Source organism: Bufo gargarizans, chromosome 3 (assembly GCF_014858855.1).
Source record: "Bufo gargarizans isolate SCDJY-AF-19 chromosome 3, ASM1485885v1, whole genome shotgun sequence".
Classification (NCBI taxonomy): domain Eukaryota; kingdom Metazoa; phylum Chordata; class Amphibia; order Anura; family Bufonidae; genus Bufo; species Bufo gargarizans.
Window position 1 is genome coordinate 502,944,789 of NC_058082.1, and position 25,920 is coordinate 502,970,708.

At 43.2% G+C, this 25,920-nt stretch overlaps 1 protein-coding gene across 1 annotated transcript in view; it reads left to right on the forward strand.

The window, feature by feature from the left end:
• The window catches only part of SMTNL2 (smoothelin like 2), a 112,807-nt gene that overhangs the window by 63,428 nt on the left and 23,459 nt on the right, over positions 1–25,920 (forward strand). The window contains 6 exon segments of the mRNA XM_044283905.1: positions 705–792; positions 1,150–1,213; positions 1,215–1,372; positions 6,715–6,774; positions 11,912–11,981; positions 24,868–25,035. Of these exon segments, the coding sequence (XP_044139840.1) occupies positions 705–792; positions 1,150–1,213; positions 1,215–1,372; positions 6,715–6,774; positions 11,912–11,981; positions 24,868–25,035 (608 nt within the window).

Genomic DNA, 25,920 nt, shown 5'->3' on the forward strand with positions numbered 1-25,920 from the left:
GAACGGATCTCACAAATGGAAAGCCAAAACGCCAGTGTGAAAGTTGCGTTACTCGGCCCAGCAATTAGCGGCACGGCACCCATACTGACTGCTGTAGTGCCAGACACAAGAGAAAACCCTTGAGTCCTGCTCCGCGCCCTCATGACTGACACTAGGCTTTTACATTCTGTATGTTCTGCCCGTAGTGTTCTCTTAACTTTTCACATCCCTTTTTGTTCTCTATAACGTTGAGCGTACATGAGTAAGAATTAACCTTAGCTTTATTGCTATAATGTATAGAAATAAATACCCTAATTTGAAAGCGATTTGTTATGTAGACCTTGCTTGTAAGTTCTTTGGTTGGAAGACATGAAATGCTACATGCAAAATATTAATTGACATTATCATGTTGAAATAATTACATATATACGTAATATAAAATATCACAAGTAATACTCTGAATGTTACTTGACATTGATGCAATAGTAATCTTTCACTGGCTGAGCATAACATTACAGTAATCCCTGCACTCTCAAGCATAACCCCAGTGAAATCTCTTAAAGCCCTGGCTAGCCATCCAGTGTGAAAGTGTATTAGGTTCTAAGCCTTCTATAATCCTGCTATTATTCAGCTTGACATAATCTGTACCCTTGTGCCTTCAATATGATCACTAATCAGCTACGAGCTGGCATATTCATGTTATATTTGGTTCATTTCCTTGGCAGAGCGTCGTGCCAGAGGCACAAAACGATGTTGATTCTGCAAAACCAACGAGTAACTCAGTTGTGGAAAATGGACATCAATCTTACACGGGTATGTATACAGACAGAGTAGCAAAATATTGATTAATTAATCTTCCTTTTACATATTGAAGTATTTTTGGATAAACAGTAGCCCTATAAATGACCTCTTTGGGTTCCTTTGCACCCTTGGCGCCTCCAGGTTTCATTGTCTCTCTGTAGGAACTTTGTAGGCAAATAATTGCTTCATGGAAGCTGTGCTAGAGACCAGGAGGTTCCTCATGCAGAGTATATATTATTTATTAAATGAAGACATAAATGTATTCGCGGACGCTAGTCTTTTTGTTGTGGTTATGGTGATTTAATTTTTGTAATTAGTTTGCCAGTTCAAATGTTCTTGCCTAATACTTCTCCCATACACATTCAACAGAGAAGGCTAAGATGCCACTGGATTCCGTCTCCGAGGCACGCACGCCTCCTAACACAGGAACACCTACCAGCCATGTCCGTCCGCGTGCCACATATGCCTGTCACTGCAGTGACAAAAGTATGTGGGGACTCCCACTCTACCACTTACAATGGCAGCAACCGTCTACAAGCTTCAGAATCAAAAAGTCCCATGGAAATGGCATCAAAACAAAGCAGTACACAAGGTAAGGACATGTTAAATTGCTGGATCAATTGCTCAAATAAATGAGATCATTAGTTCATCTAAAGAATTACCCGCCATTGTTTCCAACATGTCCCAACAAGTTCCATTGTTTTACATCTCTAAAGTTTAGTTATAGTTTTATATAATTTAAGGTATTAATAAAATCCCATTAATACATTTTCTTTGTTAATGCTCCAATCATATTAAAAATAGACTGCTTTAGGTATTGTCAGGTAAGCTATGCCCCTCCGTATGCAAGACCCTATAGTAGTCTACAAGTGTTGACCTGTATTTACATATACTTTTCCACTCTTCTGGGAAGGCCATCTATAAGAATGTTGGAGTGTATCTGTGGGAATTTATGCCCATTTATCCAGAAGAGCATTCCTAAGGTCAGACACTGATAATGGAGGAGAGGGCCCTGCTTGCAGTCTCTGACTAGTTCATCCCAAAGGTATTTGTTGGGGTGGAGATCGGAAGCTCCGTGCGGCCAGTCAACTTCATCCACACCAAACCTATCCAGCCATGCCTTGCTTTGTGCTCTGGGGCTGCATTCCACAACAGAAAGCTGCCTTTCCTAAACTGTGCCCACAAAGTTGGAAGCATACAGTTGTCCAAAATGTCTTTGTACACTGAAGCATTAAAGGGGTTATACCTTTTGGGGGGCCTTTTGGCCAGATCTCCCCACATTGCCAAACCTGCAGAGGAAAGCATACTTACCTGCTCAGCACCGATCCAGCTTCTTTGGTCTGCTGCCGCACCCCTGTCACTGCTAGTAAATTTCCTGATTGGTCACAGGAGCCGGAACCCAGTGGCAGGAAGTAGGTAAGTATGCTTCCCTCTGCAGGTCCGACGACATGGGGGGGGTCTGGCTGAAGGGCCCCCGAAGATGAACAACCCCTTTTAAGATTTCCCTTCAGTGGAACTAAGGGGCCTAGGACAGCCCTGAAAAAACAACCCTATAGCATTAGCCATCCTTCACCAAACGTTACAGTGGGCACCCACACTCATACAATAGACTGCCACATAGAGAAACGTGATTAGTCACTCCACAGAACATGTTTCCACGGCTCCAGAGTCCAGTAGTGAGCGCTTTATTACCACTGCATCCAACGCTTACATGCTGCTGCTCAGCCATGGAAACCCATGCCATGGAGCTCCCGGCGTACAGTTTTTGTGCTGATGTTAATAACAGAGGAGGTTGGGATCTCTGCATTTATTAAGTCAGTAGAACATCGGTGACTTTTTATGTTTTTATGTACCTTCTCTCTGTTACCCTGCTTTTTAACACTACATAGTCTGCCACTTTGTGGCTGAGTTGCTGTAGTTCCTAAAATTTTTAATGATACCACTCACAGTTGATGGTGGATTATCTAGAAGGGTTTGAATTTCACAAAACTAACCTGTTGCAATGGTGACATCCTATTACAGTACTACACTCAAATTCACTGATCTCTTTGGAACGAGCCATTCTTTCACAAATGTTTGTAAAGGCAGACTGCGTGGCTAGGGGCTGGATTTTATACACCTGTGGAAATAGGACTGAATAAAACTCCTGAGTTCAATGATTAAGACTTGTGTCCCAAGACTTTTGTCTATACATTTTGTATATAACTTTAGCTGTATTTAACTCGAAAGTTACCACCAACTAAAATTTTGTTGAATTATTCCATATTTTAAAAGTGTCTTTTCCACTTCTTTTTTTTTTTATTTATTTTTTTATTTATTTTTTTACAGTGATCCGCTTTACCTACATTACAGAATTAATGTTTTGTTACATTCCATGTAGAAAATCTTTCATTATAGCTTGCTCCGATCTTTCACTTCCTCGGGCTGGCACCTCTCTTTGTTTTCCATCAGTGCTGGTTAAACATCATTGAGCAAATCCTACATAATTGCTCAGATTATCAACCATGTTATTTTCAGCAAGCGGCAGACAATGCTTCTGTAACTTATAATTCTGTGAAAATGATAGGTCATTAGGTTAGATTTGAATGGTCTTCAACAAATGTGGAGCTGCTACAGTTCATTGATGTGAGATGTTGTGCTTCACGCTGTGCCAAAATGATCTGTTGTTTGTATAGCCTAAGGCCATATGGTTTTACCGAGAAGTACTGAGAAAAGCGAAAGATGATGCATGGGAAAAAAATCTAGCCAAAAAATTTGTACGTGAAGCTTAAGCTAAAGTGGGTGCTCTTGTGGTTATGATATAACTTTAAAGGGGTTATCCAATGATTAATGTAAAAAAATTAAAATCAGACATCATGTAGTATGTGACAGTCTCTTTCTAGCAAAGCTAGAACCAGCCCTGTACCTCACATGGATCCAGAGATCTCCACGTTCATTGCTCTGCTAGATTTTATATCAAGCTGACAGCTCAAGGGGAGTGTCCTTAATTTCGTTCAAGTACAAAAGTTTTCAGATCCAGGTTGGTTTGAAAAATATAGAACATTTCTTTTGGGGCAGCGCCTTTAAAATATGGCCTAACCTTGGGGGGGATGGGGTACAACTTTTGGTAGCCTTGCCCAACAGCTGTTGGAAGGGGCCATCAAGGGACCGATAAACTTTCTTTGAGGATGTCTGCTTTTTTAGAGTCCTGTACAGTATAGAGCAGGGCTGGCCAACCTGCGGCTCTCCAGCTGTTGTAAAACTACAGTTCCCACCATGCCCTGTAGGCTGATAGTTGTAGGCTGTCTGGGTATGCTGGGAGTTGTAGTTTTGCAACAGCTGGAGAGCCGCAGGTTGGCCAGCCCTGGTATAGAGTATAAATGGAGCCCCCCTCACCTGACATCCAAAGGACAAGCTCATCCTGGCACAGACAGAGGGCAGGACAGGTGATATAGTACCGAAATGTAATGTAAAGAATAGCTACTACACAACCAGTACAGGCGTTTTACCAGAAAAATGGCCATGTTGATTGGCTCTGAGTCTGAGGCATTGTATGTTGAGTCTACTTTCAACTTGCCCAGGAAAGAGGATCAGGTGATGAAAATATTGTATCTCGCGTAGTGTTGCACCAGGTTTTAAATTATAGATACTTTTGTACCGGATCAATTCGATACCGGCTTTGCCTTTTTACCAGACATTCCATAAAATGCGGAATGCACTCAGCTTTTTTGGTGTTTTATTTTTTTTCGCATGGTATCAAGTATCACAATACTTTTTTATGGTATCAAAATTTTGGCATCGTGACAACCCTAGTCTCGAGAGACCAAATGTACTTTTAATTGCAGTTGTGCCTGGTACTACGGTTCACTCAGTGAATGTGGCTGAGCTGTGCAACCACCAACAGTGGTGCGGAGCCTGGTAAATACTGAAGCAGACCCTTTAAACACCTGATTGTCTGGGTTGCTGATAGTCAGACCCTCAACCAGTCTAATATTGATGGCCAGTCCTATGGATAGTCCTGACTCTTGGATAACCCCTTTAGGCTGTGTCCTTTTGCAGGTGTTAGCATCACATAGTCATCACGTTCTAAGATCATACCCGGACTACCAACAACTTGTCTCTACGTCAGTTTCTAAACCTTTCTTGATTCAAAAGCCACTACCTCTGCTTTGTGCACCCTTTACAATGGCTGCTATTTCAACCAACCCATATAGATGTGATTCTTGGGCACCTATTTACCCATGGATCAAATTTTGTAATGTTAAAGAGGGTTGCGTCATCTCACACATCGATGGCATATCGCTAGGATGTGCCACTAATGTCAGATAGGTGCTAGTCCCACTTCTAGAAATGAATGGAGAGTGCACAGTGCAAGCATGGCCACAACTCCATTTACTTGGGACTGCTGGAAATAGCTGAGCCAGCGCTCGGCTATTTTTGTCGGTCCCATAGAAATGAATAGAGGGCGGCCGTGCATGCATGGTGCACTTTTATTCATTTTCGAGGCTCCGTTCTAGAGATAGGAGCTTGTCCCAGAGGTGAGACTACATCTATCTGACGTTGGTGGCATATCCTAACTATATGCCATCAATGTGTGAGGTGAGACGCACGTTTTATTAAAAGCCTTTAATTAAAAGAATGTAAAAAAAATTAATTGCATTTAAAAATCATGTAATTTTCATAAAGGTATTTTCAGTAGTTTAATATTGACCTGTCGTCAGGATAGGCTGTCAGTATCTGATCATTGGAGGTCCGACAGCCCAGTGCCAGAAGGTGGTGCGGGAATTAGACAGCTCTGTCCATTATGTAGTGGACACAGCTACTAACTGCAGTACTGCTCCATTTACCTCAGTGGGAGCAGTGCTGCAGTAATCAGCTCTGTCCCGTACAGAAATGGATGGAGCTGTGTAACGCACTGCGCTGACTTCCAGCGCTACAGCTCATCAGCAGATGTGTGGGGTGTCAGGACACCAACTGATCAGATCCCAAGGATAAGCCGTCCGTATTAAATCCCTATAATAGCATTTTAGCCAATGGATAAAGCTCCTTATATAGACCATGCTTAAGCTTAGCTCCCCAATGGTAGTTTTGAGACCACCAAAAGCATGTGTCATGTCTTCTGGAGAAGTTGTCGGCAGAATTGACTGGTTGAACTAACTGAGACAGAAGAATTCTATTTTGCCTCTGCTTATTAAAATCTAACCTTTCCGCTAAGTTGGCTCACTCATGATAAAAAGACCTACGTATCTATCACGTGGTTTATTATCCTAAAATGTCAGACTTGTCAAGAGCAGCATAGAGTATGTGAACCAGCATTTGCGTCTGACGTCTTTCTGTGTATGAAAGTAAGGCTGGTACCATCTGTTTATAACTTTATTTCCGTCTGTTGCAAGCAGAACTTTTCTAACCGTGCCGGCCATAGACTTCGATTATGACGGAATGCAATAGGGAATAAGCCTCTGTGGTGCATTCCGTCATAGACTTCCGTTATGTTCCGTGGTAGCGGAATCCATAACGGAATTCTTAGATAATCCAAACCTTGTACGCCAGACTTGAAAACAGAAGTTCGCTCAACACTATTGAGCAGTTCCAGGCTGGAATCCATTCGGTCCAGTGCTCTCTCCAGGGAGACCTAATATTCATGACTACCCTGGGGACTAGTATATTGCTCTGCTCAGCCCCATTAGATTTCCAGGGATTTTCTCAGGGCCGTCCAAAACTGCATTGCGATTTATGTTCAGTTAGCATCTTGTAATAGCGTTTGCAATCTGCTATGAAAAAGCGGATAATTCCATATTCCTTCCCCCGGATCCACTGGCACAGTCTTGCAGAGAAGCAGGTGTTGCTTGGATGACATCACTGTGAATACTTTCTGATGACCTGGGTAATGTAAAGATGAAGTATTAGTATCTAACACTATATTATATCTCTCTCTCTGCTTTGTGTAACTGCTAGGTGCTGTCAGGACATGGAATGCCAGCGTTGTCAGGACAATGGGTGTAACGGCAAACTCCGGTGAGCGTCGTCTTGTGTTACTTCTTAAACTCTTAATTCCCTCTGGGCCGTAAGGCAGAGGATTATTTGATGACATGTGAAATATAGCCATTAAATATAAACTATTAGGATCTCAGTTGATACCTGATTTTATTGCGCTGCAGGCATCGGAGTTCCAACTCCTAATCCCAGCAAGGTGGAATTTGTCTGCATGTGCTTGTCATTTAGTAGCCTTCTCCTCTTTCATATCAACCTGGTATAAGTTATGATGTAATGGTGTGTTTTGTGTCAGTGGTAATTCATGCCTGAAAAGAACATTGACGGCGTGTGATGCATTTACATGTAGTTTTTTTTTTCTACCCACCTCAAGATGACTCGCACACACACAGCATTTTGTGGTGTTTAAGAGTTTTTAACGGGGCTTTAAAAAAAAATACCGTAATAATTGTGACTAGATGTCATTTTAATGTTTATAGCTAATTATTGAAAAGTTTACAAACACACCATTTTTGTTTTCAGTATCTTTGGTTTGGGGTTTATACTGTGTTTATGGCACTTTTTTTTTGTTTTATTTTACTTTTTATTTTTTTCCTATGAGCTTCTCTACAGGACTTGAAGAATGCCAGAAAAATAAAAATAAAATGCCACCAAAAAAACATTTAAAAAAAAAAATAGGCAAAGGAGTCAAGCATTTCTCATAGCATTTTTTTTTTTTTTTTTTTGTAAATTCTTTATTTAAATTTTCCATTTTCAATAGAGCAAAGCATAACAAGCAATGAGGCTGATGCAGGATACATCTCAGCGTCAAAGCATAGGTAAAAATAAACACCTCAAAGCCCAACAGGCCATGAGACTGATGGCGAATACATCTCAGTAACAAAGCATAGGCAAAATAAATGACAATCGACAGGTCATAAACTTATAGAACCCTACTCGGGAGAACCACCACCGACTGTGGAACAGTAATATGCAACCTGAATACAAACATTATGTAGACACGGAGAGGGGGAAACAGGGGAGGGAAGAGGAAGAAAGGGGAGGAGGGGTAAAGGAAAGGGGGGGACAGTATTCGCAAACCTTGACTCTCACTCAGGCGCCAGTAGTGCCTTACAATCAGCCGAATCATAAAAGATCAACCAATGACTCCACGTTTTGGAGAATCTTTTCTCAGTGTGTCTCAGAGAAGAAGTGAGATCCTCCATTCGCATAATCTCCTGGACTCTACTGATCCACATTGATATGGAGGGAGCAGAAGACTGCCTCCATAGGCCTGGGATGCAAGCTCTCGCCGCGTTTACCAAATGTCTTACCACAGATTTGTTGTAGGATGCCAGAGGAATCTCGCACTGATGGAGCAGGAAAAAGGCCGGCGTCTTCGGGAGAGCGTATGTAGAAAACTTCGATGTGATCCCCCACACAGAGTCCCAGAAAGCCGAGAGAAGGGGACAAGACCAGAATACATGTAATAATGTACCCCTCTCAGAGCCACAACGCCAGCACATGGGCGAGGCAGATGGGAAAATGGAGTTGAGCCTAGTTGGGACCCTGTACCAACGTGACATGAGTTTGAAGCCCGCTTCCTGAATATTGCTGGCCATAGATGATTTGTGAATGCATGTGTATAATCTCAACCGCTGTTCTAATGAAAGAGTTATGTCTAAGTCAGTTTCCCATTGGGAGACAAAATTGGGGGGAGGTTGGTCCGGGGGGGATATTAGCAAGCTATATGTGCGGGAAAGGGTGCGTCTAGTCACTCCAGATTGCTCACAGAGGGCCTCGAAATCTGTCTTAGCTCGGACGTATGTAGACGCAGGAGGAAGTGTGGACAGAAAGTGCATGAGTTGTCTGGACTGCCAGGGGTTAAGTGTAGGAAGTCCCGTTGTCTCAGAGATCTGTTGTGGGGTGAGCCATTGATCCGAGGTAATCAGATGGTGGGCCCTGAACTTGTTGCAGTTCACGAGCTCTTTGAAAGGACCGCGCTCTAACCCTGGGGGGAATTGTGGGTTTCCCAAAATAGGGAACATAGGAGAAGGGGAAGGAGAGATACCCGGGCGATTCTGAATGCTTGCTAAGGCTTTCAAGGAGGGGCCAATTGTGGGGTGTAGGCGAGCCTCCAACGGGACCTGGGTGGACAACCAAGGGATGGCTGACAATGGAGCAGACAGGAAGGACTGCTCAACTGAGATCCATTGCTTATATGCCTGCTGTCGACACCAATCAACTATCCTAAGAAGATGCGATGCCCTATGGTATGAAAGGAAGTCAGGGAGCCCTAGACCACCCTCCAGCTTGGGACGAAAAAGTATTGACCTGGCGATTCTGGACGGTTTGCCTGCCCATACAAAGTGGGTCAGCATTTTCAAGAGAGTGTGGAAGAAGAGTCTGGGGATGTGGATCGGTAGGGCTTGGAAGAAAAAAAGAATCTTTGGCAGTACATTCATTTTGAAAATGGATATCCTTCCAAACCAGGAGAACGTACCAGTATGCCACCTGTCCAAATCTGCTTTTATTGTTCGAAGAAGAGGTGGATAGTTGGCCTGGTAGAGTTCCGCGAGTGTGGGGGTCAGAAAAATCCCCAGATATTTCATGGACGAACGAGCCCATTTAAATGGAAAGTTCTCTGAAATAGATTGAACCATGGAGGGGGGAAGGGTTATGTTTAAGGCCTCCGATTTTTGATAATTAATTTTAAAGTTTGAAAGGTGAGCGTATATTTTTAGCTCCTGAAAAAGGTTTGGAAGGGTAACCCTGGGATTGGTAAGAAAGAACAGAAGGTCATCAGCGTAAGCTGCAACCTTGTGCGAAGTCTCATGAATCCGTAGCCCTGAAATATCGGGGTTCCCCCTTATGTGACACAGAAGCGGCTCTAGACAGATCACGAATATCAAGGGGGATAGGGGGCAGCCCTGCCTTGTACCATTACGAATGGACAGGGGCATGGAAAACTGACCATTCACCTTAACCACCGCCGAGGGGTTGGAGTAGAGATTAGTAATGCGAGCCATCATTTTGTCCCCCATTCCCACAAGGCGTAGGGTTTCGAACATAAATTCCCAATTGACCCTATCGAACGCCTTCTCGGCGTCGGTAGAAAGGAATAAAGTTGGAGTCTTGGAAGTAACGGCACGGTAGATCATGTTAATTGCTCTCGTGGTACTATCACGGGCTTCTCTCAGAGGTAATAAACCTGTTTGGTCTAAGTGGATCAGTTTCTGTAAATGAGGAAGCAGGCGAGTGGCGAGTATTTTAGAAAACAATTTCAGATCCACATTGATCAGGGAGATGGGACGGTAGCTCTGGCAACATAAGGGGTCCTTCCCTTCCTTAGGGACTACAGTGATATGCGCCCTTAGTGTGTCATTTGGAAGTGTGCGGGCCCTATCCAGTGAGTTAAAGGCAGCTATAAAATGAGCAGGCAAAATATCCTTAAACTGTTTATAGTAGAAAGCGTAAGTCCGTCAGGACCCGGGGCCTTCCCTGTCTGGGAGCCCTTAGCATTTTTATTTTTTATTTTTTTAAACCCAATGATAAATGTTATGTGGAAAGGAGGTTTGGTCAACAAGAAAGGCAGATTTAAATGAGAGCATCTTTATAACTGAGCTGCATTAGGGCAGAGTTGTGATGTGTAACTGCAGTTCAGTCTGAGAAGTGCCTGTGCCTGAAACAATGATGAGACGGGGGACGTGTGTCAGACTACCCTAACATCCCTGTAGGCAGTGTAGCTAAAGTGTAGTCACAGATCGCAGTCCTGCCTTTAGCCAAGCTAAAAAGCAGCCAAGGAGCAAGTTGGTGGGATGGTCACCTTTTAAAGGGGTTGTCTCATCATAGACAATGGGGGCATATAGCTAGGATTTGCCACCATTGTCTTATAGGTGTGGGTCCCACCAGTGGCACCTGCCCCTATATTGGGAACAGAGCCCTGAAAGGTGGTGGCTGGAGGACTCTGGTCCATCCACCACCAAGCCGGCTCTCACCGTGCATGACCAGCCACCACTCCGATTCACTTCTATGGGCTCGACGGAAATAGCCGAGCCAGCGATCATCTATTTTCGCTGGCCCAATAGAAAATGAATGGAGGGCGGCTGCGCATGCGCAGTGCTCCCTCCTTCACTTTCGGGCTCTGTTCTCTATATAGGTGCGGGTCCCAGCGGTGGGACCCACACCTATAAGACAATGGAGGCATATCCTAGCGATATGCCCCCATTGTCTATGATGAGACAACCCCTTTAACTCTTTGGATGTCTGTTAGCGGCCTTCATTTAAAGAAAACCATTCTTGGTGATAGAGCCTCTTTAAAGTGAATCTGTCACGATGATGTTGTACCATTATGAGCAGTAGTACATTCCTACTGCCTCCCGTTCCCCTACGGACAATGCTCAGAACTGCATTGAAATAGATTCAGGACCGCTGGGTGTGCACACAGGAGTCCTCTCTATTATGTTAGCACAGCAGTCCTGACTATATATTTCAGCACATGTTTGAGTGCTGATAGCTAGGGAACCGGGCCAGTAGGAAAATGAAAATGGCGATCAGAACTCTATGTGCATTTCTACTCGAGGATCCAAGATCGTGGTGACAGATTCCTTGAAATAATATATTATTGAATTAGATACCTTAATTCCCTGCTGATAAAATATTATCCAGCTCCCTTTACAGACATACAGTTGCCTAGTATATGGTGTTTAATCTGGGGCATCACTGCAGACATGATTAAGGACGAATGCACACGTCCGTGGAACATGGCCGTGAGCGGTCCGTGGTATCCCGGCCTGGCATCCTGCTGAGAGCAGGAGCGCACGGCGTCATTGGTTGCTATGACACCGTGCGCTTCATGCCGCCGCTGCACTACAGTAATACACTCATATAGATCATATGAGTGTATTACTGTAGTGCAGCGGCGGCATGAAGCGCACGGCGTCATAGCAACCAATGATGCCGTGCGCTCCTGCTCTCAGCAGGATGCCAGGCCGGGATACCACGGACTGCTTACGGCCGTGTGCATTCGGCCTTACATTACGTGAGTAAATGAATCTATATGTAGTTGCTATTTCAGAACACGTTTTCTATATAACTTGATGGTTATTATTGCTCATTACATTTTTATTTTTTTTCATTATGCGTAATTAACACCTTCATGATTATTTTTTTATTTTTCCAGAAAAAAACATATCCTCTACAAAATCCACACAGAGTTACAGTGTTTCAAACTCCTCAATAATCTCTGAAAGGTAGGTGATCTTGCTCATGTGTTTTAGGCCTCATGCACACGACCGTTGTGTGCACCCGTGGCCGTTGTGCCGTTTTCCGTTTTTTTCTGCGGCTCCATTGACTTTCAATGGGGCCGTAGAAAACTCGGCTTGTGCACCGTTTTTACACCGTGCCCGTGACCCGTGTTTCGAGGCCGTGAAAAAAATATAACCTGTCCTATTTTTTTCACGGCCAACGGTTCACGGGCCCATTCAAGTCAATGGGTCCGTGAAAGAACACGGATGCACACAAGATTGGCATCCGTGTCCGTGATCCGTGGCCGTAGGTTGCTTTCATACAGACGGATCCGAAGATCCGTCTGCATAAAAGCTTTTTCTGATCTAAGTTTTCACTTCGTGAAAACTCATTTCCGACAGTATATTCTAACACAGAAGCGTTCCCATGGTGATGGGGACGCTTCTAGTTAGAATACACTGCAAACTTTGTACAAGACTGCCCCCTGCTGCCTGGCACCACCCGATCTCTTACAGGGGGATATGATAGCACAATTAAGCCCTTCAGGTGTGGCACCTAAAGGGGTTAATTGTACTATCATATTCCCCTGTAAGAGATCAGGGCTGCCAGGCAGCAGGGGGCAGACCCCCCCCCCCCCCTCCCCAGTTTGAATATCGTTGGTGGCACAGTGTGCCAACCACCATCGGCCCCCCTCCCTCCCTCTATTGTATTAAATCGTTGGTGGCACAGTGTGCCAACCACCATCGCCCCCCCCGCCACCCCCCTCTCCCTCTATAGCAGTAACATTGGTGGCAGTGCGCGGTCTCAACAGTAGAAGATTCATACTTACCTGCTTGCTGCTGCGATGTCTGTGAACGGCCGGGAGCTCCTCCTACTGGTAAGTGACAGTTCTTTAGCAATGCGCCGCACAGACCTTTCACTTACCAGTAGGAGGAGCTCCCAGCCGGACACAGACATCGCAGCAGCAAGCCGGTAAGTATGAATCTTCTACTGTTGAGACCGCACACTGCCACCAATGTTACTGCTATAGAGGGAGGGGGGGGGGGGCGATGGTGGTTGGCACACTGTGCCACCAACGATTTAATACAATAGAGGGAGGGGGGGGGCCGATGGTGGTTGGCACACTGTGCCACCAACGATATTCAAACTGGGGAGGGGGGGGGGGGGCTGCCCCCTGCTGCCTGGCAGCCCTGATCTCCTACAGGGGAATATGATAGTACAATTAACCCCTTTAGGTGCCGCACCTAAAGGGGTTAATTGTGCTATCATATCCCCCAGTAAGAGATCGGGTGCTGCCAGGCAGCAGGGGGCAGTCTTGTACAAAGTTTGTAGTGTATTCTAACCTGAAGCGTCCCCATCACCATGGGAACGCCTCTGTGTTAGAATATACTGTCGGATCTGAGGTTCACGAAGTAGCTCATATCCGACAGTATATTCTAACATAGAGGCGTTCCCATGGTGATGGGGACGCTTCAAGTTAAAATATACCATCGGATTGGAGAAAACTCCAATCCGTTGGTATAAAAGAACTCCAGACTTTACATTGAAAGTCAATGGGGACGGATCCGTTTGAAATGGCACCATATTGTGTCAACATCAAACGGATCCGTCCCCATTGACTTGCATTGTAATTCAGGACGGATCCGTTTGGCTCCGCACGGCCAGGCGGACACCAAAACGACTTTTTTTTCATGTCCGTGGATCCTCTAAAAATCAAGGAAGACCCACGGACGAAAAAACGGTCACGGATCACGGACCCCGTTTTTGCGGACCGTGAAAAAAAACTGTCGTGTGCATGAGGCCTTACTATGCGTTTTCTTCAGATGGAGGATGTTGTGTCAGAAAAATAGCTTTTTACTTATGTTTTCGTTAATGGAAGCTAACATTGGGGGTACAATATTTCAAAGTAAATATGACCGAGGGAAAATGCAACAATACATTATGTGCATCTCGGTTACTATTTGACAATATTCCCTGCTTAGCTACTATAATTCAAGACTATAGTACAGAATATTTTTCCTACCACCAGAGACATCGTTGCAGTTTTGCAATGTGACTTCTACAGGTGAAACTTGTTGAAAGCACTTGTTTCACCAGTAGTAGCCACAATAACTGCATTTTGATCTTGGCCGAAACATCCATTGCACAACTAAGGATTGCTGTGTTGTAGTGCATCCATGAAAATGACTGGGGTCGCAATACAACTTACAACCTCGAGTGACCCTAGAATCGCAAAAAAATACAGCAGAAATTGATTTTTCTGTGATTTTTCTGGTGTTGCGGTCGCAGCAGCTTTCGAAACGTTCTGTGACCCTATTAATTTTTTTGGTTGCACTGTAACACAGCGATCCTTGGTTGTGCCACAAGTGTACCAGCTCAAATTGTCGTGTAGCCCCAGCATCATTGGCTACACATCACAGTTAGGCCTATTGCACATGAACGTGGATGATTCCCTAGTCATGAGGGTTCCAGGTAATGGGATCTTCTTGGATGACTCAATGACTTGTTAGTGACTTGTACTTAAAAATACACATATCCTAAAACTCTCTCATAAGGATGGAATCATACAGTTTTTGTGAGACAAACACGGTAGTGGATCTTAAGGAAGATTTACATGCGCGATGGAGCAGGCGATTGTCGGGAAGGAAGCATTTCTTCCCGACAACTGCCTAGTCATCAGTGGAAGTGAAGCACTGGATTTACATGCATTGATCCCCCTCCGCTGTATGGGGATAATAGATCACTATTGCCTTCTGTTAGCCTCATACAGAGTCATTGTTTCTGGGTAGCAGATCCCTGTTTACACAGCACGATCTGCTGCCCAGAAACTATGATTTAGGTGTCTACATGAAAGATTGTTTCACCTAATGAATGAGCGTTTCACTCATTCATCAGGTGCATCTACGGCACCTTTATACGGGCAGATTGTCGGGAACAAGCATTTGTATGAATGGTCATCCCTGATGATCTGCAGTGCAAATCCACGTTTATGAAAAGTAAAAGAAAAGACTAATACTTCTCTTTTTCCTTTTTGTATTAAAGGGGTTTTCGAGGAGTTAAATATTAAAGGGTTTCTACCACATTGTTTTGACAAATTTAGCTGTCCGACACTAGCGATCCGCTAGTGTCTGCTCTACCAAACAATGCTATTATAACAGCTTTTTGTGCAGCCGTTTCCATAAAAAACGAACTTTTATTGATATGCTAATGAGCCTCTAGGTGCTATGGGGGCATCTTTTCAGCACCTAGAGGCTCGGTCTACCTTCACAAAATGCCGCCCAGCACGTCCCTCCAGCCCGCCCATCTCCTCTGGAATGCGATCCTACCTCTGAGTCAGCGGACGAATTCTCGCGCCTGCGCCGTGCGCGTCTGTCTTCGGCGCAGTGAATGTCTGACCGCTGCCTGCACAGACATCTCAGTCATCGGCGCAGGCACAGTGAATGTCTGACCGCTCCCTGCACAGACATCTCCACTGCGCCTGCGCCGATGACCGAGATGTCTGTGCAGGCAGCGGTCAGACATTTACTGCGCCGAAGACAGACTCGCACGGCGCAGGCGCGAGAATTCATCCGCTGACTCAGAGGTAGGATCGCATTCCAGAGGAGATGGGCAGGCTGGAGGGACGCGCAGCATTTTGTGAAGGTAGACCGAGCCTCTAGCACCTAGCGGCGCATTAGCATATCAATAAAAGTTCGTTTTTTATGGAAACGGCTACACAAAAAGCTATTATAATAGCATTGTTTGGTAGAGCAGACACTAGCGGATCGCTAGTGTCTGACAGCTAAATTTGTCAAAATGATGTGGTAGAAACCCTTTAATGACATCCTCCGGATAGGCCTTCAATATCAGATCAGTGGAGGTCTGACTCGTGGCACTCTCGATGATCAGCTGATCATTTGTGGAAGATGTGCTGCAGTAGTCAGCTCTGTCCACTAAACAATGGACAGAGCTGCATAGAGCTACTCCAGAACGGCTGATTGGTGGAGGTGCAGGGAGTCGGTCCCCTGATAATCTGATGGGCCATCAATATAAAAGTCATGGACAACCACTTAAATTCAGTTTTTTCTTTAAAAAAAAAACCTGCTGAAAATACTGCATGGGTAAATCCAGCCTAAAGGTAGAAAAAAGGCATGCAATATGGTACAAATATACCATACAGGGAGGTAATGCAATACAGTGTGTCACTTTTTGAACTGCATGCAGGAAGCAGCCACTAGGGCTTTAGGGGCATGGACAGGGGGTTATCGCTCAAACCTGACCTCTCCACAAGTACCACAGTATTGGCAAAGAGAGTAGGCATTACAGCCTGTAGCCGTCTTTAGCAGAGCAGCAAAACGAGGACACCAGCCAAGAGCCTTCAGCCATTTTTTTCACTCCTTCACAAATGTCCTATTCTTGTCCACAAAACAGACATGTTCTATTTATTTATTTTTTGAGGGGGGGGGGGGGACACATATGGGTGCAGATGGCCCCATTGAAGTGGATGGGTTCCATTTTTTTTGCGGTGTTGGAGCATGGACCAAAATCTTATGGAAGCGCTTTGTAGTGCTTCTGTGGGCTTCCGATCCATGCCACTGCTCTGTATCTTGCAGATTGCAGACTTATTCAAGTCAATGGGTTCGCATCTGTGATATGGAGTGCACACGGCCGGTGCCTGTAGATTCCGCACTTGCTTTTTAAGCCCTTACTGATGGAAATCACTGGTCAAACACTGACTGTGAAAGCAGCCTAAGGAGGACCATCCCTTCTCGTATGTTTATTTCACTGACCCATCAGGTGGCTGATGACCACAGCTCAGGCTTCTCTAAGCCCCAAAAATTGTCTGCCATCAGTGAGGGACACAATTTATGGCCATAGATCCACTATATGGCACCTGGAGCCATCAGGGCAGGTCTGCCAAGACTGGACCTGCTTTTACATAGTGGCTCTCTGTTCTGGCTTATTCAGGGAGTCCTAAGTTGGGCTATATTCTACAACCTAGCTGGAGGCTGCATCGCCCATGACGGTTACATTTACTGAGGCTCATAGAAAGTAGTGCAGCTGATTTCACTTATTGTGAGCAAATACATTGTAGTCAATAAATCCATAGTCCTTTCTTACAGAAAAAAATGGGTAGAAACTGTTAAATTATTAAATGCATGTGTAAGCAGCTAGCTAGAGCAAATGGGACTAAAAAAAAACGGTGTAAATGCTCGATTTGCACAATAACTACAGTTTGCATTCTGTTTTTATATGATCCTTTAAATGCATAAGTAATTAATGAGTTGCTTATTTCATAATTTTGATTTGCTGAGCTTCGGATTTGTATTTAACCCCTTAAGGACCCAGGACGAGAATGCTCGTCCTAAATGGCTGGTACTTTGTACCCCAGGACGAGCATTCTCGTCCTATGGTCCTTCTCCCCCCCCCCCCCCCCTCCCATGTGCGGTGCCGCGATCAGCAGCACGGATCCAGCTGTATCCACCAGCATCTGTGATAACGCTGTTGCAGGTGGATTAACCCCTCATATGCCGTGGTCAGCGTTACCCGCGGCATATGGGAGGTTTGCGCTTCCTCTCCTCATCCATCGTGTCCCCGTGCTGCAGTGGCGGGGACCCGATGGTTGCTATGGAAGCCCAAAGCCATTCAAAGTCTCATAGGCAAACTATCAGTGTATTACACTGTAATACACTGATAGTCAATGCACTAAAATACAGATGTATTGTGCTGCATTGAAACGGGGATCAGACCCTGTAATGTTGAAGTCCCATAGTGGAACAAAAATAAAAAATAATAAAAGTGGAAAAAAAGTGTTTTTAACAATAAAAAAAATGTAAAGTTTCAATTAAAAAAAAAAGCCCCTTTCCCATAAAACGAGACTAAAATAAATAAAAAACTGACATGTTAGGTATCGCCGCGTGCGTAACCGCTCTATAAAAATATCACATGATCCACTCTGTCTGGTCAACACCGTAATTAATAAAAACTGTGCTAAAAAAAAAGCTAATTTTTTTTGTCACCTTTCATCACAAAAAGTGTAATACCAAGTGATCAAAAAGTCATATATACGAAAAAATAATTCCAATCAAACAGTCATCTTTTCCCTAAAAAAATGAGATCCTAACTAAGACAATCGCCCCAAAAATAAAGATATGGCTTTCAGGAAATAAGGACACTAAAACATAATATTTTTTTTTCAAAAATGCTTTTTTTGTTTAAAACCGAAATATATATTTTTTAAAAAGACATATTGGGTATCGCCGCGTCCGTAACAAACTGCTCTATAAAATATCACATGAGCTAACCCGTCTGATGAACACCGTAATAAAAAATAAAAAAAAGTGCCAACAAATCAATTTTGTTGTCGCCAAACATCACAAAAAGTGTAATACCAAACAATCAAAAAGTAGTATGTACTCCAAAATAGTACCAATCAAACAGTCACCTCATGCCATAAAAACTGAGCCCCTACATAAGATAATCACCCAAAAAATAAAATAATATGGCTTTCAGAAAAAGGAGACACAAAAAACATGATTTATTTAAAAAATGCTTTGATATGTAAAACTGAAACAAAATAAAAATAAAAGTAGACATATTTTAGTATTGTCGTGTCCAAAACAACCTGCTCTATAAAAATAGCACATGATCTAACCTGTCAGGTGAACACCTTAAAAAACAAAAAATTTAAACTGTGCCAGAACAGCTATTTTATGGTTACCTTGCCTCACAAAAAGCGTAATATAGAGCAATCAAAAGTTATATGTACCATAAAATAATACCAATTAAAGTGTATCCTTATCCTATAATTTCCAAAATGGGTTCAGTTTTTTGGAGTTTCTACTCAGGGGGTCTTTAAATGTCATATTGGCAACTTAAAATTATCCCAGTGAAATCTGCCCTCCAAAATTCATATGGCGTTTCCTTTCCTTCTGCGCCCAGCAGTGTGCCCGTACAGCGGTTTACTACTACATGTGGGGTATTTCTGTAAGCTACAGAACCGGGGTAATAAATATTGAGTTTTATTTGGCTGTTAACCCTTGATGTGTTACAGGAAAAAAATATTAAAATGGAAATTTGCCCTAAAAGTAAAATAAATTTTTTTATCTCCTTTTTCCTTTAATTATTGTGGAACACCTAAAGGCTTAACAAAGCTTGTAAAATTAGTTTTGAATAACTTGAGGGGTGTAGTTTCTACAATAGTGTCATTTATGGGTGGTTTCCACTATGTAAGCCCCACAAAGTGACTTTAGAATTGAAGTGGTCCTTTAAAAAAGTGGGTTTCGGAAATTGTCTTTAAAAATTTTGCTTCTAAAATTCTAAGCCGTATAAGATCCAAAAAAATAAAATTACATTTACAAAATGATGCAAACATGAAAGTGGACATATGTGAAATGTAAAGTAATAACTCTTTTATGATGTATCACTATCTGCCTTAAAAGCAGGTAAATTCAAATTTGGAAAAAAAAAAAATTGGGGTAAATTTTGGATTTTTTTAATAAGTAAAGGTGAATTTATATCAACTAAATTTTTTCACTATTGTGAAGTACAATGTGTTATGAGAAAACAATCTCCAAATGGCTTGGATAAGTAAAAGCTTTCCTAAGTTATTACCACTTTAAGTGACACATGTCAAGTTTCCAAAAAACGGCCTGGTCCTTAAGGTGAAAAATGGCAAGGTCCTTTAAGGGGTTAATCCTATCCTATAGACTAAGATCAGTACAAACTGTAAAAAGAAAAAATAACAACATAAATCCCCAAACCTGTAATCACAAGTGGTAACAAGCTCTCTGCACCCTGTTAGTTTGGATTCCTGTCACAAAGGAAATCATTCTTCCGTCTCTCTTCAACAGTAAAGATGGTAATGACAAAAATCATACAGCAAAAATGTCATCAAACCTTTAAAAATAGTCAAAACAAAAGGCTGCTCCCACCCTAAAACTGGTTATTCTGGTGATGGCTGTCAACCTGTCCCAGTGTGCAATGTTGCAACCAACAAGCAGTGATTGATGGCTTGGTTAGAAGATAAGGACACGTCTTCTTGAAGAGAAATGGCCTCTTTACAAGTGTTTTGTGGAATTTTTTTGAATATGTAATAAATTTTACGCAGTGTCGATGACAGTAATTAAAGGGAAGAGCAGATATTTGTAGCATTGACATGGTAAACATCTTTATTTTTTAGAGGTAACATAACATAAAAGTACCTGCGGCATGCACATTCGGATCTTAACAAAACTGGTATCTATACAAGAATGCCATATCTGTATGTTTCTGTGTGTGTATAGTCAGACCTCTCTATGTGGGAGATTGATCGTAAAGGGGCGTTTTAGGAAGGCCTGTCACCTCTCCTGACATGTCTGTTGTAGTAACTACTTGCATTCCCCATGTAATAACCATTCTAGAGGACCTTTTCATATAACTCTATGATGTGCTGATCCTATATAAGGCTACGTGAAAAACGGACATGTGATGTACATTTTTTTTAATGGTTGTCGATGGGGTTATTCACATGGCAGTTTTTTTTGACGGTCAGTGAAAAACAGAGGTCAAAAGATAGAATATGTTCTATCTTGTCCATTTTTCACTGACTGACTGTCCCCATATAATTGAATAGGTAGATTTTTTTAACATCCGTTTCTCAGAAAAGCATCAGTGAAATAAACATCCTTTAAAAATGTCCCTTTTTAACTGACATTTTTTTTCCACTGTCGTGTGCATGTAGCCTTATTGTCAAAAAGGACCCAGATAGGTGAGAGTATAATGTCTTCCAAAGGCAAACATTTTTTATTACCCTTGTTTTTATTTATGCTCTTCAATATTTATTTTATACACTTATATAGCGCTACTATATTCCTTAGCGCTTTCCAGACGTTAGCATCCAACTGTCCCCAGTGGGGCTCGCAATCTAATGTCTCTATCAGTATGTCTTTGGAGTGTGGGAGGAAACCCACACAAACACGGGGAGAACATGCAAATTCCTTTGTCGTATTCGAACCCAGGACCCCAGCGCTGCAAGGCACCAGTGCTAACCACTGAGCCACTGTGCTGCCCATATATATATTAAAGGGGTTCTGCACTTTCATTTAACTGATGATCTATCCTCTGGATAGATCATCAGCTTCTGATCGGCGGGGGTCCGACACCCGGGACCCCCGCCGATCAGCTGTTTGAGAAGACAGTGGCGCTCCAGCAGCGCCACGGCCTTCTCACTGTTTACCGCCGGGCCGCCCGCCTACTGACGTCACGACTTGTATCAACTGGAGTGGGCGCGGCTAAGCTCCATTCAAGTGAACAGAGCTTAGCCGCGCCCACTCTAGTTGATACAAGTTGTGACGTCAGTGGGCGGGCGGCCTGGCGGTAAACAGTGAGAAAGCCGCTGTGCTGCTGGAGCGCCGCTGCCTTCTCAAACAGCTGATCGGCGGGGGTCCCGGGTGTCGGACCCCGGCCGATCAGAAGCTGATGATCTATCCAGAGGATAGATCATCAGTTAATTGAAAGTGCAGAACCCCTTTAATGATCTTGTAGAAGGCTTGCACAGTAAAATATACATTTTTGCAGATGACACTAAACTGTGTAAAGTAAATAACACAGAAGAGGACAGTATACAACTGCAGATGGATCTGGATAGATTGGAGGCTTGGGCAGAGAAATGGCAGATGAGGTTTAACACTGACAAATGTAAGGTTATGCACATGGGAAGGAATAATGCAAGTCACCCGGACATACTAAATGGTAAAACACTGGGTAACACTGACATGGAAAAGGACCTAGGAATTTTAGTGAACAGCAAAATAAGCTGAAGCCATGCAGAAGAGCTGTGATCGGTTATATAAGATTGATTCACATGTCTGTGAATTATGTCAGTAATGCCCTAGGCTGCCTGTTATATCTGGCCCTAAAAGCACAACAAAAATGCCTTGTAAAATTACAATGAGGTTTATGGTACGTGCGGCTGCATAGAATGCTTGCATTTAATCATATGGAAAATATTCAGTGACATAGTTACAGGACCCTCGAGTCGGGCAGCAGCTTCTAGGGCATCGTGTCCTGTTTTCCATTACTTAGTTAACACTGTTTAATTTTCCTCTCAAGCATTTGAAAAAAAGGGAAGAAAAGCTGTCAGTCTGTCACTTTAACCTGCACATAAGTGTAATTATCACAATGTCATTTCTCAAACTAAACACCCTGTCAGTGAGCGTAAAACATCGTGAAGAAGTCAAATAAATGCTGCAGATTCCAAGTTAACCAAACACACGGTTGTTAATTAAAAGTGTAGTGCAGGCTTAAAGGGATTATCTAGTTTGGATAGCTTCTATTCCTATTTCATTGCATCTTTTGTGTCGGGAGGAACGACAAGGAGAATGCTTACTTGCTGAAGCATTACATGGCACCCACTGAAATCAGTAGCCATCTACTCATGAAGGCTATGCCTGATGGCATTCTATCAAGGGGCTTAGTCTGAACAGCTTTTTACCAGATATGTCAGGAGATGTTAGGCTACTTTCACATCTGTGTTTTTCCTTTCCGGTATTGAGATCCGTCATTGGATCTAAATACCAGAGGAAAACGCTTTAGTTTTGTCCCCATTCTTTGTCAATGGGGACAAAACTGAGCAGAACGGAGTGCACCAGAATGCATCCTGTTCAGAAAGTGGCCTTGGTGAGCTGTAAGCCACAAGTAGTCTTGGATACACATCATTCCATCTCTTACCTTTTCTGTAGCCGTTGCCATTTCTTTGAATGACCTTAGAATGTGATGTCAAAGATCCCAAGTTAGGAAATTAGATGAGCCGCTATTAAGGTTTTGGAAATTGATGGATTGCAAACATTTTGGGGGAATTTATCAAGCCCTGCACGCCTTGTGATGTTTTAGGGTTACTTGCACAAAAAATTTTGCGACTTTTTGAACACTATGCCTTCCAGCGCCACCTACAGGTTTGGAGTGAAAATGTGGTCAATACTTTAGAGTAAATCCCTTTTGTGGCACATTTTATGAAGTCACAACTAAACGTCTGGCATTATCCAGGCGTTTTTACTGCCATTTTAATAAATTTGGTGCAGGTCCAGTCTAAAAATGAACCTACAATGATAAATCCCTCCCTGACTGTGCTGCTCTATTTATGTTAGGTCTATTTACCTAACCCCCATAGAAGTGAATATTCTGGCACAGTGAACTGTGCTGTTTCCATAGAACCAGCCTCCCCTCGCATTACTGATGTGGCCACCAGCTGGACAGGGTCAAGGGACCCAAAATCATGAGAGAGGTGCAGGCCCCAGTAGTGGGACCTACATATATCAGGCATGTATAGCGTATCCTGTGGATCTGTGAATAACGTCTTAGGCTACTTTCACATTGGCGTTTTGGCTTTCCGTTTGTGAGATCCGTTCAGGGCTCTCACAAGCGGTCCAAAACGGATCAGTTTTGCCCTAATGCATTCTGAATGGAAAAGGATCCGCTCAGAATGCATCAGTTTGCCTCCGTTCCATCTCCATTCCGCTTTGGAGGCGGATACCAAAAAGCTACTTGCATCGTTTTGGTGTCCGTCTGACGAAACTGAGCCAAACGGATCCGTTCTGACTCACAATGTAAGTCAATGGGGACGGATCAGTTTTCTATGACACAATATGGCACAATAGAAAACGGATCCGTCCTCCATTGACTTTCAATGGTGTTCAAGACGGATCCGTTTTGGCTATGTTAAAGATAATACAAACGGATCCATTCTGAACGGATGCAGACGTTTCGCATTATCTGAACGGATGCGTTTGTGCAGATCCATACCAAACACAAGTGTGAAAGTAGCCTAAGACGTTATTCACAGATCCACAGAATACGCCTTAGAGGCTATCCCTTTATGGTCTGCAATATTCCTATTTGTACAGGTCCTCAGCTTAGGGTAAAGAGATGTAATGGGTTCTGGTTACCAGCCTGCCTCTTTCGTCGACAGGTCAATCCAGGAAATCTGATGTAAAAGTGACTCTGTGAATTCTTACAGCTTGTGAAGTGTCAGATTTCATTGCTTTGCAGTGCTATGGTCAGAGGCTCTAGGCATAGTCTTTAGGTTCTCCTATTTATCTTCCAGGATATATGTTAATTCACTTCTTGCTATGGAAAGGGCGTTAGATTGTGGGGTTACATCTTTTTGGGTTATTTGTTTCCCTTTTTATTTATTATATTTTTTAAAATATTACAGAGATGCATGTATGTGTTGGTCTGTTTTTTGGACAGGTCATACAATAGAGTGGTTGCATCCCTTTTTGAAATGTTACGTGTTCTTATAAACTTTAGGCCTCATGCACACGACCGTTTTTTTTAAGGTCCGCAAAAACGGGGTCCGTGATCCGTGACCGTTTTTTCGTCCGTGGGTCTTCCTTGTTTTTTGGAGGATCCACGGACATGAAAATTGAAAAAAAAAAATCTAAGTCAAGTTTGCCATTGAAATGATAGGAAAAAACTGACACGGATCACGGACGCGGATGACAATTTTGTGTGCATCCGTGATTTTTCACGGACCCATTGACTTGAATGGGTCCGTGAACCGTTGGCCGTGAAAAAAATAGGACAGGTCTTATTTTTTTCACGGCCAGGAAACACGGATCACGGATGCGGCTGCCAAACGGTGCATTTTCAGATTTTTCCACGGACCCATTGAAAGTCAATGGGTCCGCGAAAAAAAAACGGCACAGCGGCCACGGATGCACACAACGGTCGTGTGCATGAGGCCTTATACTGTTACTGACAATTCAATGTGCTTAGTCAATGGTGTGTGCATTATCATTTCAAACATAGACTGGAGACCTCTGCTATACCAACTACGGTTACACGTGCCTTCAATGATCCTATAGCTGTTTTCTGTTCGTTACTTGTAATAGTATGATCCTGTGGTCAATGGTGTCTCTGTTTGCTTTGCAGCACAGACAGATACTTTGATGTTACTCCCAAATCTCACTCCCCACCTCCAGCGCTGAGTCGTCAGCCTGAGAAGAAGCGCGAGTTAATGAGGTCACAGACGTTGCCAAGATCCTCTGGGACCCAAGTTCGCAAAGCCTTCTTTGAGAAGTTTGAACAAGACAGTGGCAAGTAAGAGCAGCAATCCTTCCATTCACACCTATATGTAACACGCACTGTAGAAAAGACCTCTTGTATGAGGTCACAGAGGTAAGGGAGGAAGTGGATGAACGTGTTACCAAGCGGAGCGCTGATATCTGTATAAGTGGTAATTCCCATAGCGTTTTCTGAATCGCTTCCTTAAGCAGATTACCGTATGAACAGTTTTACTTCATGTAGTTTGTGTCCTATTCACCTCCTGTAGGCTACATTAGGGGGCTGTCTGAGTAAAAAAAAAAATTGAAAATTGGTTGCCATGCTCTCAAGAAAAAAGTATTTTTATTCTTTATGCAGATGAGGGCTGCAGTGCACCATGGGGTGGGACCTAGTCCCTCAGTGCACCTCACCTTTCCATGGCTAGCCACGCCCCTTGGTGCACTGAAGACTTAATTTGCATAAAGAATATTTATTTTATTTTTCTCGGGAATTCTGCAACAGTTTTTCACAAGCCAGGTATCATATTTATTAGCTAAATCAACCCTACCGGACAGTAGACCAGGTTTTAAAGGGTTGATGCTGCTGACGGGTGCGCTTTTTACTTTTGATATATGTATAGCTAGTACATTTAACAACTCAAAATGCTTAAGGGTGGTTTGCTTTAAATTGTAACGTTCACATGGACACATTAATCTTACATACAAGGAAGTGCGCAATATGTCCGAAAATGTACCTGTTGGCAATGAAATTCCAGCCCGGTATGGTTTGTGATTTCTACATATTTCAGAGACAGGTACAGGAGTAGGCGGGGATGGTTATCTCTTGGGTAAATATGCACTGGTTATTAATCTTGTGAGTACATGCTTAGAATATTTCAGCTGACCTCATTTTATTTAGCATTTTATACACCAGAGTGGTTAT